Source organism: Cyclopterus lumpus, chromosome 4 (genome assembly GCF_009769545.1).
Source record: "Cyclopterus lumpus isolate fCycLum1 chromosome 4, fCycLum1.pri, whole genome shotgun sequence".
NCBI classification, from domain to species: Eukaryota; Metazoa; Chordata; class Actinopteri; order Perciformes; family Cyclopteridae; genus Cyclopterus; species Cyclopterus lumpus.
Genome location: NC_046969.1, coordinates 3,976,105 through 3,991,975, shown reverse-complemented (window position 1 = coordinate 3,991,975; position 15,871 = coordinate 3,976,105). Strand labels below are relative to the sequence as shown.

Sequence of the window (15,871 nt, the reverse complement as noted above, 5' to 3'; positions counted from 1 at the left end):
AGAAAATTGTGTCTGTTGTAGAGTGGACCATTTTACCAAGCTATCCGACTAGTGGAGAAGTTGACTACTAAAACAATGTATACATGTATGTACATACTTAATATACAGGCATTGGTGTTTTACCAATGTCTGTATATTAAGTATTTACATACATTCTGCTACATTCAAGGCATCCCATATGCACAATATTGCCTTATTTATCATTATTTACTGGTGCATTGTCACAGCAGGAGCCCAATTGTTTTCTTCCAAACTAAAGATACATCTACTGTTGACACAAACACAATACTTCCTGTGTGTGCTGTTTACATTAAATTCTATCATAAATATCATCACACACACACACACACACACATGCACACCTCAGAGGGAAACAAATACCATGACATCTTTGAAAACATCCATCTCTGCCTTTGTCACATCAAAGTGCACAGATTTTCAAAATCTGAAAATGGATCAGTCACAAGTGGGAGAGAAAGGAAACACGGCTTGTGATGCTCACCTAACACAGAACCAGGGCTTAAGCATGAAATTAAGCTGCGGGGTGTTGGCAGATGGGAATAGGGTTACATCTGAAAAGCAGGAAATCTTTCAAAAATGCTAAATCGCAGCTGTGAGACATCGCACTTCTGATCATGTGTCGACCACACAGTGGAGTTGCACTTCCTGAGCCATCTATAAACTTAAATTGTATATTTAAAGTTACAGGAAACTAGATTTAGAGCTTTCTTCAACATTTACAGTATATACGGGCACAGGATTTTGAAGTGACACAAATACTGCTGATCTATTTAGAATGTTCTCATGGACGTCCAGAGCCCGGGATTGAACGGACATGTCTATTAGATGTAAATCAAATAGGGAAGACGGTGGAATTAACAAAGGCAGCTTTGTTTTGTATTCACTTGTGGCTCAAAGTTAAGTTCCTCACTAAATTCCTCATTTGAAATGAGCTCCTTAAAAAGTGTCCCGCCCCGGCCACACCAGAAAGTTATTCTGAAAAATAAGCCTGGTGATGTTGTGACAGGTGAAGTACTGAAGACATTTAAATACTAATAACTTTTGTTTGTAAATACTGTTCTCAGTACATATTGTATGTATGTTTTGTGAAATAAAAAACTATTGTAGCTGGGGAGCTAACTGCTAACATGTTAGCCAGTTAGGAGCTGACTCATACAAAATCCAAGCTAGCTAGCAAGATCAGTTGTTAACGGGATACAATTAAATATTCAGATCAACAACTGCTATTAATGTAAATATATAATGGAGTAATGTCTACCTGAGCAGAGAATGAAGACACTCCTTTTACAGGAGTGTTTCTCACTGTTGTTGTTGACATAGCTAAGTACTCTTTGACAGTGTTAGCATCGTTAGCGGTGAGCCGCTGCTGAGCCGTCGCCATGTTGAGACTCCAGCAGAGGAGGGCTATACTAAAGTGGACAGTGCAATTCAGCTAATAAGCGACAAAAACTCGCTCTGCATTTTCTCAAAGGTTTTCTTCAAATTCCAAAGGAATTCATTGATTTGGCCCCGCCTCCTTCGCGATGCCTCCTGCTTCCTTCATATTCATTGAATGTGTTTATGTAACTCTGTAACGCTGTTCATTCTGTACACATGACATCTGTTGCTTCTGTCCATCTGGGGAGAGGGATCCTCCTCTGTTGCTCTCCTGAAGGTTTCTTCCCTTTTCCCCGTGAAAGGGTTTTTTCTATTATTTGGGAGTTTTTTCTGATCCGATGTGAGGTCCTGGGACAGGGATGTCGTATGTGGACAGATTGTAAAGCCCTCTGAGGATAATTTGTGATTCTGGGCTAAACAAAATGAACTGAATTGAATTGCCTGCAGATTTTGTTATTGAAAATACCGATCTGACCCAATATAAATCTTTCACTGTAATATTTTAAACTAATTAGCCTATTGAGTGTCCCTCAGAGGAGACGCCCAGGTGAGCACAGTATTCCTCTGCTTTAAGGCCCAGCATCCGAAAACAGGAAGTCCATAATATTATTTAAGGAAGGAAACAACATGAAAGTAAATTAACAGCAATTCATGTCATTTCTAAGAGCTGATAGCTGACCACAAATACAATTGACCCCTATTTAACATCTATTCAGTCACAAATGCTTAAACATACTTCAGCTTCTCAGGCAATTTTGCATGTTTGTCTGTTGAACAAAAAACTCATTATTTCTTGCAGCAATACATCTCTGGGATGCACAACCTGACACCGTACAGATTGGATAACGCAATGAAGTCTAAAAGGTGACATAGTGTGAGTAACACTGTAAGTGAAAGTACTGAAGCAAAGTTATTTTCTTTCCAGATGAAGAATCGCTCTCGGAGAGCATCAGGATTTCATCAGGATTTCATCTTCACAGGCGTCACCTTTCAAAAGGGTCTGAACTGAAAACAAAAAAATATATCCAGCAGATAGAAACTGAGGTCCAAAAAGAATATATTAAGATGCTCTCCCAAATGAACGAATATTCTCAGACCTGGATATATTGTCATTGTCTACTTAAAAAAACAAATCTATCATAGTCCATGGCAACATTAGTAACAACTGTACGTCTAAAATAAATGAGTCATGGTTGTGCTTTTAAAAGCAATGTTTCTTGGTGCTGTGGGTCGAAAGAGCAAATACCAAACTGAATATGGTGTTACACCGAACTAAATGCAATGCAAAGGCCGGGGCGGATGCTGCCATTTCCAGACCCTATTCCCTTTAAAAGCGCTGCATCACTCTTTCGTCTTTTCAAATGACCATAAACAACATATGTTTATGTTCTTTTTTAGTGGCCGCTAACCGTCGCTGTCACCTGTTAAAATGACAAACGTCATTGGTGGTAGGTCAGCTGTGAATAACTTGGGGGCGGGCCAAAATGATGCTTGGCTGGTTTGTTAAATACGATTTAATTTATAAGATTTGGTCATATCTTGCGTGATTGAAATAGGGCCCCAAATGCGGTGAAAATAGTCCCCGACAAATACATTATTCATGATGGAGAGCCACAGACAGGGAAGTGAGAAAGTACCTAGAGACAGACTAACCCATTGTTGGTCTCAGTCTTTTCATGGCATTTGTTGACATGAACAAAAATAAATGCAGCCTAATCCTTTGATAACTGTTGGTTCTATGGATGACCAGAGAAATCAGAGAGCACCAGCTGCACAAACTTCATCAACACATAACCCCAGAAATGGGACATCACACAGACTATTAACCAAACTTTTTCCCTGACCTGTAATCTTAGCAAAGACCATCTGGCACCAAAGATGTAGACAGAAAGAAAAACCCACAGCAATGTTATCACAGCAACAAAATATAACAGAACTACAGCAAAGACCAAATCGTAGCAAACGCCTTCTCAAACATCCCTGCACCATGGACCACCAAGTAAAAACACAAGACCGAGATTCATTAGTTTTTCAGTTTCCCATTAAAAGGATGAAACACCAATAAAGGTCTGCTGGGATGACGCATTGCCGTGGGCTAACCCAGAAAGTAGCGTCACACTGATGAACAAACCTTTATGACGCTTAGTTCAGCAAGATAATCTTCACGAATGAACAGCACATTTGTTATTGTTGAAGTGTGAATGCAGTTGGCAAGTAAAAAGCTAATGTTATGCTATAAAGGAACTTCACGGCGGAGTGAGCACAACAAGGCTGTAAAGGCCATGGGACGATTAGTCGTCTTTAGACACACTTAGACAGCAACCACCGAGCTGACATGCAACAGCTCCATAATTTCAGAGCGGGGTATTTACTCACGTCTTTCATATTGTAGAATCAAATGTTAAACTCTCATAAGCTTACTTTAAAAGAAGACCTTTTGTCAGGCATCTCACCAAAAACACATTCATTTAACCCACTGACTTTGAGACGAGGGAATCGGAATTGAAAAGATGCTGACTCATTTGCTCAGTTTTAGGACTTATTCCTGCACCGCTCTAGAACACAAATAGTAGCCCAAAACTTTGCAGACTGACAAAAAGTCAGAACTTTTTAACAAGGCTAATCACACACTATCAGCCCCAAATCCTTAAAAAGAGATCTGGAACATCCAAACTTTGTGACCCCTGAGATCTTCAAGACCCCCCCGGGCAGTTGCCCTGGAACCTTCTTAAGAACCCCTGGAACCCAATTCAGTCCCTGGACCCTGATGTAAAACCACTGCTATACAGGAGATCAGTAGACCCGACTCTCTCTTTCATGCTTTCAATCCCACATAACCCCACGGAAAGAAAAGTCACTGCTCAGTGTCCAGATCTCTGTCAATCATTTACCTGGGAGTTGACCGTCTGGCCCATGGGAATGCGGGAACACTCCAGTGCATACTGCTTCACACAGAAGTAACACCCCTGGAGGAAGGAGAAGGCATATGAGAACAAGTGAATATTTCATGAACAAAACATCAATGGGCACAATGGCAAACTGAAGTTTACTTTTCTGTTCATCGGGATAGCTGCAGGTTTCAAAGAGCCAGGACGATAGTTTAAGACCTTTCAAATGGATTCCAATGGAAACTCAGACTAATTGAGCCACATCCACACAAGCACATGTAGACTTGTAATAGTTTTATCTTGACTGGCACTTGTACGCAAAGAATGTCTATGTTTAAATCATAATACATAAGAAATAAATGATCATTAATAGTGGATATTATGAAGAATATTATGAAGAATGTAAACCTTTGTTCGGGCAATACTGTTCTTTCCACGTGAATGCGGTAGACGGTAACTATTAGCAGAGAGTTGCTCTTAGCCTTTGTACCCACAAACACGTGGCACCCTCGTACGAGGACCATATATGCTGTTCATCATTTTTGTTATTAAATACCTTTTATTATAAATCATTGGATTCTGGACTTTCTTCCCGCCCGAGTTTTCTTTTTAACTTAACAGTCCCAGTGGGTTCATCTCCTACTTAACCTCAGCAGTTATTTAAAGCTGTAACGAATAACAAAACAAAAACCCAGACACCAGGAAACCAATTGGGATGTTTGCCTGGAAATAATTTGGTTGGAAAAGCAGACAATGCACACTGTACTGTACTGAGACAACATGGAAAAGTAATCAAACATTAGTCCTAGTCCCGTTAGTATCTTCAGGTCAAAGCTAACCTTTTGCCTTGTTTCACTTGTCTTGTTTCAGCTTGAGAAAAACAGTTGTATTATGTCTTCTATGGCTCTGCAGGAGCTTTGTCAAGTCTGGGAACATTGAATTAGTTATCATCTCAGTTTGGGCTGGGAAACAAAAAGCCTGCGCAATAAACTGAGGGCTAAGAAGCTTGAAAGGTGGCGTGTGTTTAGGTGATTATTTCTAAATGGCAGCATCAGTCAGGCAGTTGCTCCACCACTTTAGTCTAGAGTGAAATATCAACTACCGGATGGAACACCGTGAAACGTTATAGACACGTCATGGTCCCCAGAAGATGAATCCTAATAAACCTTTATCCAGTGCCATTATCAGGTCAATATTGATAGCATGCTAACACGCTAAACTCAAGTAGTGAACATGGTGGGCATGATACCTGCCAATCATCAACATGTTTTTATTGCCATTGGTAGCCTTTTAGAGTGCTAACATTAGCATTTAGCTGATGAATCAACCAAAAGAGACTTAAAATCCATCAGTGACAAAATCCACTTTTAATATTGTGTCATTTACTGTAATAAGGTGCAATATTTGTTTTTTAACTCCTGAAGTACAAAGTCTGTAAAAAGTCAAATTTCAGTACGCAATGTCATAAACTGACACCAATAATTGTCTGAGGGAGGTCATTGTACAAATCTGTTGTCTGATCCAGAAAGTTGTCGTCATTATCATAAAAAAAACACATAATGAAGCTTCCCAAATGTGCTAAAAAGGCACCGACAGATATACCTTTGGGGTGTTGGCCAACACGTCAGTGAGCTCGGTGGTTCTGAGTGCCCTTCGCAATCCCGATCTCACCTGAAAAGCCAGTTCCATTAACACAATGCCCCCTGGCAGCGCCCTCTGGAGGTGATATGCGGTGGTGCCTGATGCTGCAATCTGCAAAGTTAATTTAAAAAACAGTCATACAATCAGAGTACATTTCATGAAGGCAGACACGGCTGGTCCCTAAGCCAGGGGGCTGATATTATGTGCTGTTCTTGAAGAGTATTTAAAAAGACTAATAAAACCCTCAAACAATTTTTTTAATTGGGAATAGTACTGTGAAAAGAATATATTTACATGTATTAACATTTATTTCACAGTTAAAACAGAAGCTAAGTATAGCTTTGAGCTTCAATGCTTACAACAAAGATGGTATATGATGGAAATCATAAGAGGAGTTTTAACATTCTGTTTTACTTGTGCCCGTGCACCTGTGACTACATCCTTGGGAGGAAGTCTGACCCTCTATTGACCCAACTCTAACCCTGGGGGGGACCGAGACAGGAAACACGATGTGAACGGGGAACAGACTTCAACACAGCACCGGCCGTGTGGATTGGAGACGAAGCAAAGCAGTGGAAATAACTGCTTATGCAAATGTATGCTTGTTGAACCGGTGTTCCCAAAAGATTTTATTGCACTTACAGTACTCAGTATAGTTGTATGGTATACTCTAGCCTCTCTGCTCAGATGTCCTGCACTGCGGGTAAATATATATGTATATATATATATATATATATATATATATATATATATATATATATATATATATATATATATTAAATACCCTAATTGTGAGTTGTTGAGGTAGTGTGCCACAAAGTACAAGGAAACTAATTCGAGCCACATCTCACTGATGTTACAGCAATGAAAAGGTTACCGCTACCTGACAAAAAAATGCACCACGCTTCCTGAACGCCCCGCAGCTAGTTGAGCGCCGCACTGCACAGTCTTTTTTTATTACTGCGACACCACACACATTCTATCGCTATCGTATGAATGCGGTGTACTGGGAAAAATACAGAAAAATATATACAGTGAGCAGCAATGTAGCAGTTTCTATTGCTATAACAGCCTAAACTGTCTTGATCCCTGCTTTAGATAGTGTATGTAGTAAGTCACAGTGTTTTACGCGCTACTGTTACTACTTATTCTAGCTTCTAAAACATATATATTCAGAAACAGAAAATGAGATACAGCTACAAGGAACAAAAAGGAAGAACTGTGTTTGTACGGATGGACTCACTTTTAATGAGACACTATAAATGTAGAGAGGCCACTCTTACAATAGCAGCCTGGCTCGATTCCAAGTGTGTGTTTGTAGAAAAAGATGTGTGCATCTCGGAGGTTAACGCTAACCTTAGGGCTGTCCTCGCTCTTCTGCTTTACATAAGAAAAAGACATCCTCCCTTCCGATGACATGGAGCTCAGCATGGCAGCACGAGCCCGGGCGATGCTGTAAGAGATTTGGAGGGGGGGGAATCAGTTAGGATCTCTGGACTCGAGGGACAACGGACCACTAGCCGGGCCGTGAGACATAATTCAGAGAGAGTCCCACGGTCTGAGCCTAGAAAGTGACAGGCATCTGCCCCGCATCTGCTCTGGTTACATCAGCCACGGGGGGCAGCGCTGCGAGGTCAGAGGTCGGACGAGGATCAAAACGCATGTGATGACTAACGGATGAGTGCTGCTCTCAATGGAGGAAGGGAGGAGACTAAAAGAGGCAGAAATGGAGTGATGAATCTTTTTTTGAAGTTTTGCACAAAAGTGAGATCAGACGCATGAGGAAGAAACGCTTAGTGATGGTGCGTAACACATGGCACCCATTCACTAATGAACGGTCAGCCAGTTCATATGAGCAAAAAGCTCTTAACATTAGCTAAAAATGGTGTACAACTAAAACAGGTGTTACATTAAATCTACTGATTTGATGTCTGTTGGAGGATAGTTTCACATTCATTTGAGCCTACTTTACATGAGGGGGAAGCCTCAAATATGAGGCCAAACACAGAAGAAACCAGACTGACCTGCGAGCAGGAGACTGAGGCCGGACCTGCACCAGAATGAAGCCCATGCTCTGCAGGTACTGGACGTACTGCTGGAGGAAGGTGCTAGAAATCTCCAGCAGCCAGGGTTCTTCTTTCAGACGGCTGGGCAGCATGTCGGCCGAGTCGGTGCTGTAGCTCCGGTCCCGACTGGACGCCGTGGAGTCGCTGGAGCGATGGCGCTTCTGGCACACAGAACAGCGGACATCACGTAAACATACAAGACTCCTTCATTTCTGTGCCATTGTGTCGATTAAAGTTATTCACAGGAACCTTTAACTGGTTATAAAACAGTCTTTATGACCTTTATGAGTAAATAAGACCATCGACGAGAAGATTGGCTATTTCTTAAACTCTTGCATAGTTATTCTTAATGCTCGTCATTGGGACTACCGGGGTCTAATTATAAAGCTTCACCAGAAACTCCTTCAGCTGAGCAGACTTTACTGTGCAGTAAAATGAGAGGTTTTAAAAAGGGACTCTGGTGCTCTTAAACACTAACGTTTCATCCACAAAGGGCTCCCATAATCAAATCAATATGAAAGTTCCTGCTGGTGGCTTTAAGCAAATTAAACAGAACTTAAACTATGGCTAACAGCCTCCATTACAATAACATGTTTGACTGTAAATACATTACTGTCCTCCCTAGTATTCATCAATCCATTATATGTCCTCATGACCCCAAAGGCCTCTCAGAGGGTATTCTCCACAGAGTGAGAAGGTTGCCTGTTGTCTTGGAGCACCCAGGCTTTATGGAGTTTCTAGGTAACGTCCTGGAATACACAGGGACCCTGTGGACCAACTCAAGTCCATCCAAAATGTCACTACTTTATCATTTTCCACATCCACAGGCAATAGAAACAGCCCTGAACCCGACCAACATGTCCTCCATGGAGGTGGCAGAGCAGGAGGACCGACCAATCTCTCTGGCACAGGTCCATGTGACATGGCTCAAAGTGTTGGTGTGGAGGTGTGCAGGAAGAGCTCTGTGAGCTCACTGTGGCTCTTTCTGTTCCCACTGTTTCATGCATCTCAAACTTTCCCGAGGGTTGCTGCAACACAGAACGAGCCGAATGCCTAATACACTTTGTGTTGGCAGTGATTTTTGCCATGTAAGACGTCTGAACCTGGGTGAGTGGGGCATCCCAACCTCCTCTTCCCTCTCTTGCAGACGTACCTTCACTGGAGGCTGAGCGATCTGCTCCTCTTGGATCTGCTTGCGGAAGACGGGGTCGAAGAGGAGAGGGGTGGCACAGTAGTGGACCAGCCTGGCCGACCGCTTCAGGGTCTCCAAATCTGTCCCCTGTTAAGACAAACACGTTAGTATAAGACGGTGACATCGAGGATGCTGGAGACCATCCGCTGTACATGGAGCTTGATATTCAGACTACGATGCAGTCACATCACATCTAACAATTCATTTAGTTCACCCATTGGCATGAATCTCCACCTAAAAACCAATTGCCAGTGGAAATAGCTGTGGGCCCTGTCGGACCCGGGTCATGCTGCAGATCTCTCGGACGTGCTCTGTGTTTCTGTTGGAATATCTCATCTGTGAATTTAATACCACCGCGTAACCTCTCATGAGATGTCACCGTGAAAGACGGAAACCTTTTTAATTAACCCCGATACTGCCCACTTTGAAACGAGGCGATACTAAATGATTTCCCTCGAGGAATGAACCGGAACTGTGAATCCGTAAAGCCATCAAGTGGTGAGAGGCACCCCCCCCCCCAGGGTTTGACGAGTCCAATTAGCTTCATTTCATATTAAGCTACTTTCACCGTACAGGAAGCTAATACTCTATCCTGACTTACTGGTCACATCCAATTTGTTGTGAGATTGTTCACATTATGCTTTTTTTAAATGGTGTCCAATATCTAAGAGTAAAGAGGCTCATACCAGACTTAAAGCGTTAAATACATTTGAGTGTTTGGCTTTCAAATGGCTCATGACTGTAATAAAAAAAGAACAAGGACAGGACCAGTTTGAGCTGTGTTGGTATTGCAGCCACGTTCTTCTTCTGTGTCTTTTATCAGCTACTTCTTTGTGTGTATTCAAACTTGCAAACAAAGAGCTACTAAACCTGTATGGTTTTTCTCCCAATGCGGAAACATTACAACAAGTGATACTCCCAGAAGCGCTGTGTTCACCTTTCCTCGGGAAAGGGATACATTGAAGTGAAACAACCTCAAATGAGACTTTGTTCAAAATCAGAAAGATGTCAGATATGAATGTGCCTTGATCTGATCTGCTGATTAAAAAGAAGCATTTACTGTACGTGAGAGGAATGAATAGCAGATGGCCACTTTCCCCTGCAGTGCAAACATATCCTTCAACTATTACAATGGTGTATTCAGAACATCTTTATACAGTATTCAGAGCATTAATATAGTAGCAAACAATGATATTATTATTATTAAAGACATAGGGGAGTAATGTCTTTCTGAGCAGAGTGTGTTGTAATCCGAGCATCTCCTGGCTTTGTTCACATAGGCTCTGCACTGTGTTCATAACAGCAGTTACAAGTGATACAGTTTCACCGTTTCTCCGGTCTTCCCCCTCAGGTAAACACCGTTAGCTCTGTCAGCGCTGTTATCATTGCTGGCAAAGTAATGGTGCGTGTCCACAGGTGCGTTTATGGACCTCGGGGTCCCGTCATTTGAACCGTCCAACATGGCGGCTCATTTGGAGACTTTGCTTCTTATATTACATAAAATAGTTCACTGAAAGGCGTTTCTGAAAACATTTGAGGTGTGCAGTTGCTGAATCCGTCTTCATTTTAGATCGACAACGTCCTTTTTTTCTGGAGGTACCAGAGTTGGCGAGTCTTGCTGGACGTCCCTGATTTCCATAAAGTAGCTAAGACCTCAACTTCATGGTAAAGGTTCAATGGACCTGTACTTAGTAGTCTTCCGACAGCTCAAAGCGCTTTAACACTACATGACATCATTCATACACGGATGGGAGCTACGGTTCCACCTGCCCATCAGGACTAAATAACATTCATTCAACTGTACAGTATGTGTCTTGCCCAAGGACACATCGACATGGTCTAGCGGAGCAGGGGATCGAACCGCCGGTCCTCTGATTGAAGGATGACCCTGCTCACCACTGAGCCACAGTCACAATTGAAGAGTTGTCTACACGACGGTCCATCTGTCCAAACGCATGACTGCGCTGCCAGAATGCATTGCTAACACAGACAATGAATGGGAAGCGTGGAAATGACTCAAACCATTAGCACCGTTAGCGCTGTTAGAAACCGTTAGCTGCGGGCTGCCATGTTGGGAGCCGTGTAGAAGCTACTGATTTGGAATTTAGCATTCAGTTACAAATATTTGGTCTGGTCTCAGAACTCTAACTTGGGCTACTTACTGAAATGGGCATGTTGGACTGTGCTGACCTCTGCTGCCACGTCACAAACAGGTTCTCTATCTTCATCTGTTTCTCCAGTTCTGTCAGCACAAAGAAAAAAGGCATGACCCTCTCTGTCCAGTGTGGGGTTTCATGAGCTCATTGGACAAGAATGATAGTATTATTATTATTAGTAGTAGTAGTAGTAGTAGTAAAATAACTAACCTCTCCGCTCAGCAACTTTGATCTCCAAGAGCTGGCCGCCATGTCGGGCCACCACGTCCCCCTCCGTCAAGGGCCGGATGGTGCACACGTCCCTCAGAGCCTCGTCAAAGGGCAGCAGCTCGGAGGGGAAGTGGAGCGGGGCGAGACTTCGGCCAGAGCTGCCCAGCCTGCCCTGCTCTTTACTGGGCAGAGGAGGCACAGCGCTACGCAGCAACGCATCAGGCTCCATGGAGGGGCTCAGGAACGGGTTGGGGTCCTGGAAGAGAGAAAGAAAGACGACAGTCGGATGGTTGGACAATGAAAGACAGAAAAGAAGCATCCGAAGCTGAGAGGATTGGTTCTTTTAAATGATAACGCTCATGTGAGAGCGAAAGCATCATCCAACCAGTTTTAGGAATATTCAAGTTAAATTCTATCAATGACCAACTTCTTTCAACTAAAGAGTTTCGGGATGAGCTCAAATGGGGAGCTATGCTGAGGTCGTGGATTAAAAAGCAGAGATCCTGATTTCATTAGAGAGATAAAAGACTCTTACAAGAGACAATGCACAGAGGAGAGAGCTCCACTGGTTGTCCTCGGGGCTACACCGGTTTTATTAACCCATCAATTAAACTCCAGGTAGGGAACTCAGGAGGCCTGGGTGTGTGGAGGAGATTGGAACTAACCCATTCCATAGAAATGATTGTGAAAAGACTCCAATATTTTGCTAATAAATGAACAACAATAGTGCAGATCACGATACTAAAATAAAGATGTGCTTTCCTTCTTGCGGTGGAAAGGAACCATTTAAAAACGTGCTAGTCTGCGGGGAACCGACTGGAGAAAGAGCTAACACTGCAAACACACAGGCACTCTTTGGCCGACCTGGAGGAACCTGCGTTCCTCTCCCTAAGTGAATGTTGAGATGTCGTGTACGGCGCTTTGATTGGTCGGAAAACTAGTAAGCTCATTCCATCCAACGTCGTGTCACTGTGGCAGCATAGAGAATGCATCCCCTGCACTGGCTGTTATTATTATCAGTTGCTACATGCATGTCCAGAGCATTGTTCGTGTGCCCTGGTTGCTGCTGAAAAAGGAACTTTTGGGCGAGTTTGCTCAGCGGAGCAGCTCATGGCCCAGATGCCCCAGTGTGGCACCGCCGTGCCTCACGGGCTGGAGGGCTCTAAGTGTGCGCTGGTGCTCCCTCTGCTTCTCATCAGGACCATGACAGATGAAGCTCTGTTCAGGCAAATTTTCTGCTGCTCTGACTCTGCCTTCTGTCCGCATTCATTAGTGACGCAGCGATGAAGAGCGGGGCCATCGCAGGGAAAGGGGAAAAAGTTTGCTTCTCTCCATTCTTTGAGCTTGTTTTGCAGTTGGCCGTGGGGGAGCGGCTAAAAGGGCATTTGGTGTCTTCTTCGCTGCTGCAGCTCGCTCCACACAGCAACGCGGAGCGGGACATTTCTCTGTATTCTCTTAATTCAAACTCAACTTATTGCATGCTTTGTGACGTGGTCGCTACGGCCAGATTGTTGCGGGGCCCCCGAGCCACAATAAGAACCCATGCAGCCCGCTCCTATCCTCCTACTCTGTGCATCCTTTTATTCCGATGCTGAGATTCTGAGTGCTGATTTGATTCAACACAAACTTTGCTGGACATCCATGAAGCATTGGAGAGGCTGTAACAGTCCGAGCTCCCTCACATACCACTTGGTGCTTGTCATCAGGTGAGCCTTTCCGCCTGGTTTAACCCTCATACCTTCCCCACATTCAGCGTGAGGCACTGGAAGCAGAATCATTGCAGCTCATTGGGGCTCAAACCTAATGCTTTCCTAATGAGGTTGTTAATATTAATCTAATTATTACATTTAATGGGACAAAGTGCAGTTTTTCCATCACAGCTCAAAAAGTCACACTAGAACAACCGCCTCCTCCAACCAGTCAGGTTACATCAACACGTCTGTCCAAAACGTCTTCATTGTACCCTTTCGGACATTAGAGTGAAATTGTCATGATAAGCATATGAACTTGAGTTATGGGCAAAACCCAACATTTGTTTTGTGAGGTCACAGTGACGTTTGACCGGCAAATCTGAAGAACTTCCCTCGAGGGCGCTCATGAGAACGGACCAGATGGACGGACGGACAGACTGAAAACAGAAAGTGGAGGCATAGAGAATATGTGCAGAAATTCAAGCAGAACAGAACAACTTTTGATACACCTGCGATGAAAGTAAAAGCATTCTAGATGATTTACAATGACCTGGGACTAGGGTGCAGTGTGTCTCTGCTTGGTTTTAATGGAAGCCTATTACTTCCTGGCCTTGCACTGGGCATGGAAGTTAATAGTGAAAACATTGTTATTTTACCACAGTTGTTGAGGAAGGGAAGACTGTTTCTCATGTGCTTTCTCTACACACATTCCCCAGCCTGCTCCTTTTACTGCACTCTCATTCCATCTCAGGCCCACCGTCAGATTCTAAATGTCTCCGAGAGAAACTGCCCTTATTGCAACATCTCCAGTGCTCCTGTGGTCTTTCACACTGCGTCGGGCTCTCGAGTCTCTGCACCACGCCCTCTTACTCACCAGTGGGAACAGTGAGGCTGAATATGACAGCCGACTCCTGATGCCAGGGCGGAGAGGAGAGTGAAGGAAGTTAAACATGCTTAGCAAACAACTTTTGCCACCGGATGCACACTGAAAAAATAAATAAAAATAAAAATAAAACAGACTGTGAAAACTCCCCCGCTCAGACCTCTGTGCGCCAGAGCGGATCGTAAATAATGCAAGAGGATAAATGGAAACTGACGGGGACTAAATTGCATTGAGGTAGTTAAGCGTTTCATTTAGGAAAAACAAGGCCGCCGATGTTTCCTGGACGCGATCAACAGGAAATACGGAGAGGGGAAGAGTCCAGGAGAATAAAAGGCTTAGTGGCAAGGCTGGGAAATGTGGTTCTGGTTTGCGTCAACAAGTCCATCAGTCGCACATTGATCTGAGGCTCCATATTTAATACAGGAGGTTCCAGCGGTTATGCCAAGATGCTCAAAACACGCAGCAGCACGCTGCAGGGAACGAGGGAGGGAGTCGAGCTTCGATACTGAATGTCACCTGGAACACTGGCTTCATCTGGAATGGATCCTATTGTAACTCAAAAATTTACTTCTGCCAAAAATATCAACAATACAAACATTTGTTTTTAATTATTATTTACTTTCGGTTTTTAACTGCATAACACCATTTCTCACAGGCCCACAATCAAACTTATTATTATACATTATGATAATGTATAATAGGCCCTTTTCCCAGCAGCATGTAACTCAATAAAAAGTAATTGCAAAATATTACGATGGCCCTGTTCCATTTAGGTGGGCTGGGGCCCTGGTATTGTGCATGCTGGCTCACTGAAATGGTGGTGACACTAAATAGAATGAGACCGTATCATATTTATTCTTCATGGGAGCTGTAGTTTTGGAGATGGTTGGTGGTTTGAGGCTATAGAAGTAGTTATTTATCTTAAACTCCAATGACTTACTGAAGTTGGGGTCATATAAGCAAAGCATTATGGTCCCTGTAGTTCATGCTGGCTTGTCATCAGAAAAGTCAGAGAAATGTCATGCATCAGACCAAAAATTGTCTTTGGACATATTTATACTTGACAGTTAATGTCCTGACATGAAGGGATGACCAAAGACTCGTTGAAGTCTGTACGCTCCCAGAGCTTCCTCCCATTGGGATCCAACCAGCTAGACCACATAAAGAGGTGGTCTTGCATCTAGTCCTGATCTGAGTGAGGTGTTGACAGCACGTGGACACAATCCACACAATGTATCAAACATAGGTCTCCACCCCCCCCACTCCCCCCACTCCCCCACCCCCAAGCCCCCCAGGCAAAGGGAAGAGGGGAGGAAAACCGGGACTGGAGCCCAGCTGCGACCTGCTATCCAAGACCTGGTTAGTTACCGATGATGAAAACACAATGATTTTGACCCTTCAAAATAAAAACCTAGAATATAATAACTCATATTATGAAATTGTATCGAAGAATGTGTTTACTTCCCCATTGGCAGAGCTTTGTCGGCGGCTATTCTTCCATAATAATTCAGTGTGTAGAAACATGGTGAATAACATGAGAAGCACACGTCAAACAGGCTGCTGGTGAACAGGTAGTGACATCACCACTCGTCACGGGGATTCCTCCCCAGGATACAACAGCTGTGTGAAATGTGCCCCAGGAACCGGCTACCTTCTCAACAGTGTGAATCCAGATGCCGTCCTGGCCGGCTGATTCCACCCTAACTAGCAGGAGACCCTCCTCAGCAGCTCCCGGCCCCCCCACCG

General features: G+C 43.6%; 1 protein-coding gene across 8 annotated transcripts in view; it reads right to left on the bottom strand.

Annotated features, from left to right (window-relative positions):
• szt2 (SZT2 subunit of KICSTOR complex) overlaps nucleotides 1-15,871 on the bottom strand; it is a 90,126-nt gene that overhangs the window by 11,048 nt on the left and 63,207 nt on the right. For 6 of the 8 annotated variants that reach the window (XM_034530851.1, XM_034530857.1, XM_034530852.1 and 3 more), the window contains 7 exons: nucleotides 11,552-11,807; nucleotides 11,348-11,427; nucleotides 9,147-9,272; nucleotides 7,952-8,154; nucleotides 7,284-7,380; nucleotides 5,889-6,038; nucleotides 4,290-4,364 (listed from right to left, as the gene is read on the bottom strand). In XM_034530851.1, coding sequence (XP_034386742.1) covers nucleotides 4,290-4,364; nucleotides 5,889-6,038; nucleotides 7,284-7,380; nucleotides 7,952-8,154; nucleotides 9,147-9,272; nucleotides 11,348-11,427; nucleotides 11,552-11,807 — 987 coding nt within the window. The remainder of the gene's footprint in view (nucleotides 1-4,289; nucleotides 4,365-5,888; nucleotides 6,039-7,283; nucleotides 7,381-7,951; nucleotides 8,155-9,146; nucleotides 9,273-11,347; nucleotides 11,428-11,551; nucleotides 11,808-15,871) is intronic. The other 2 variants (XM_034530859.1, XM_034530858.1) reach the window with 1 other exon arrangement.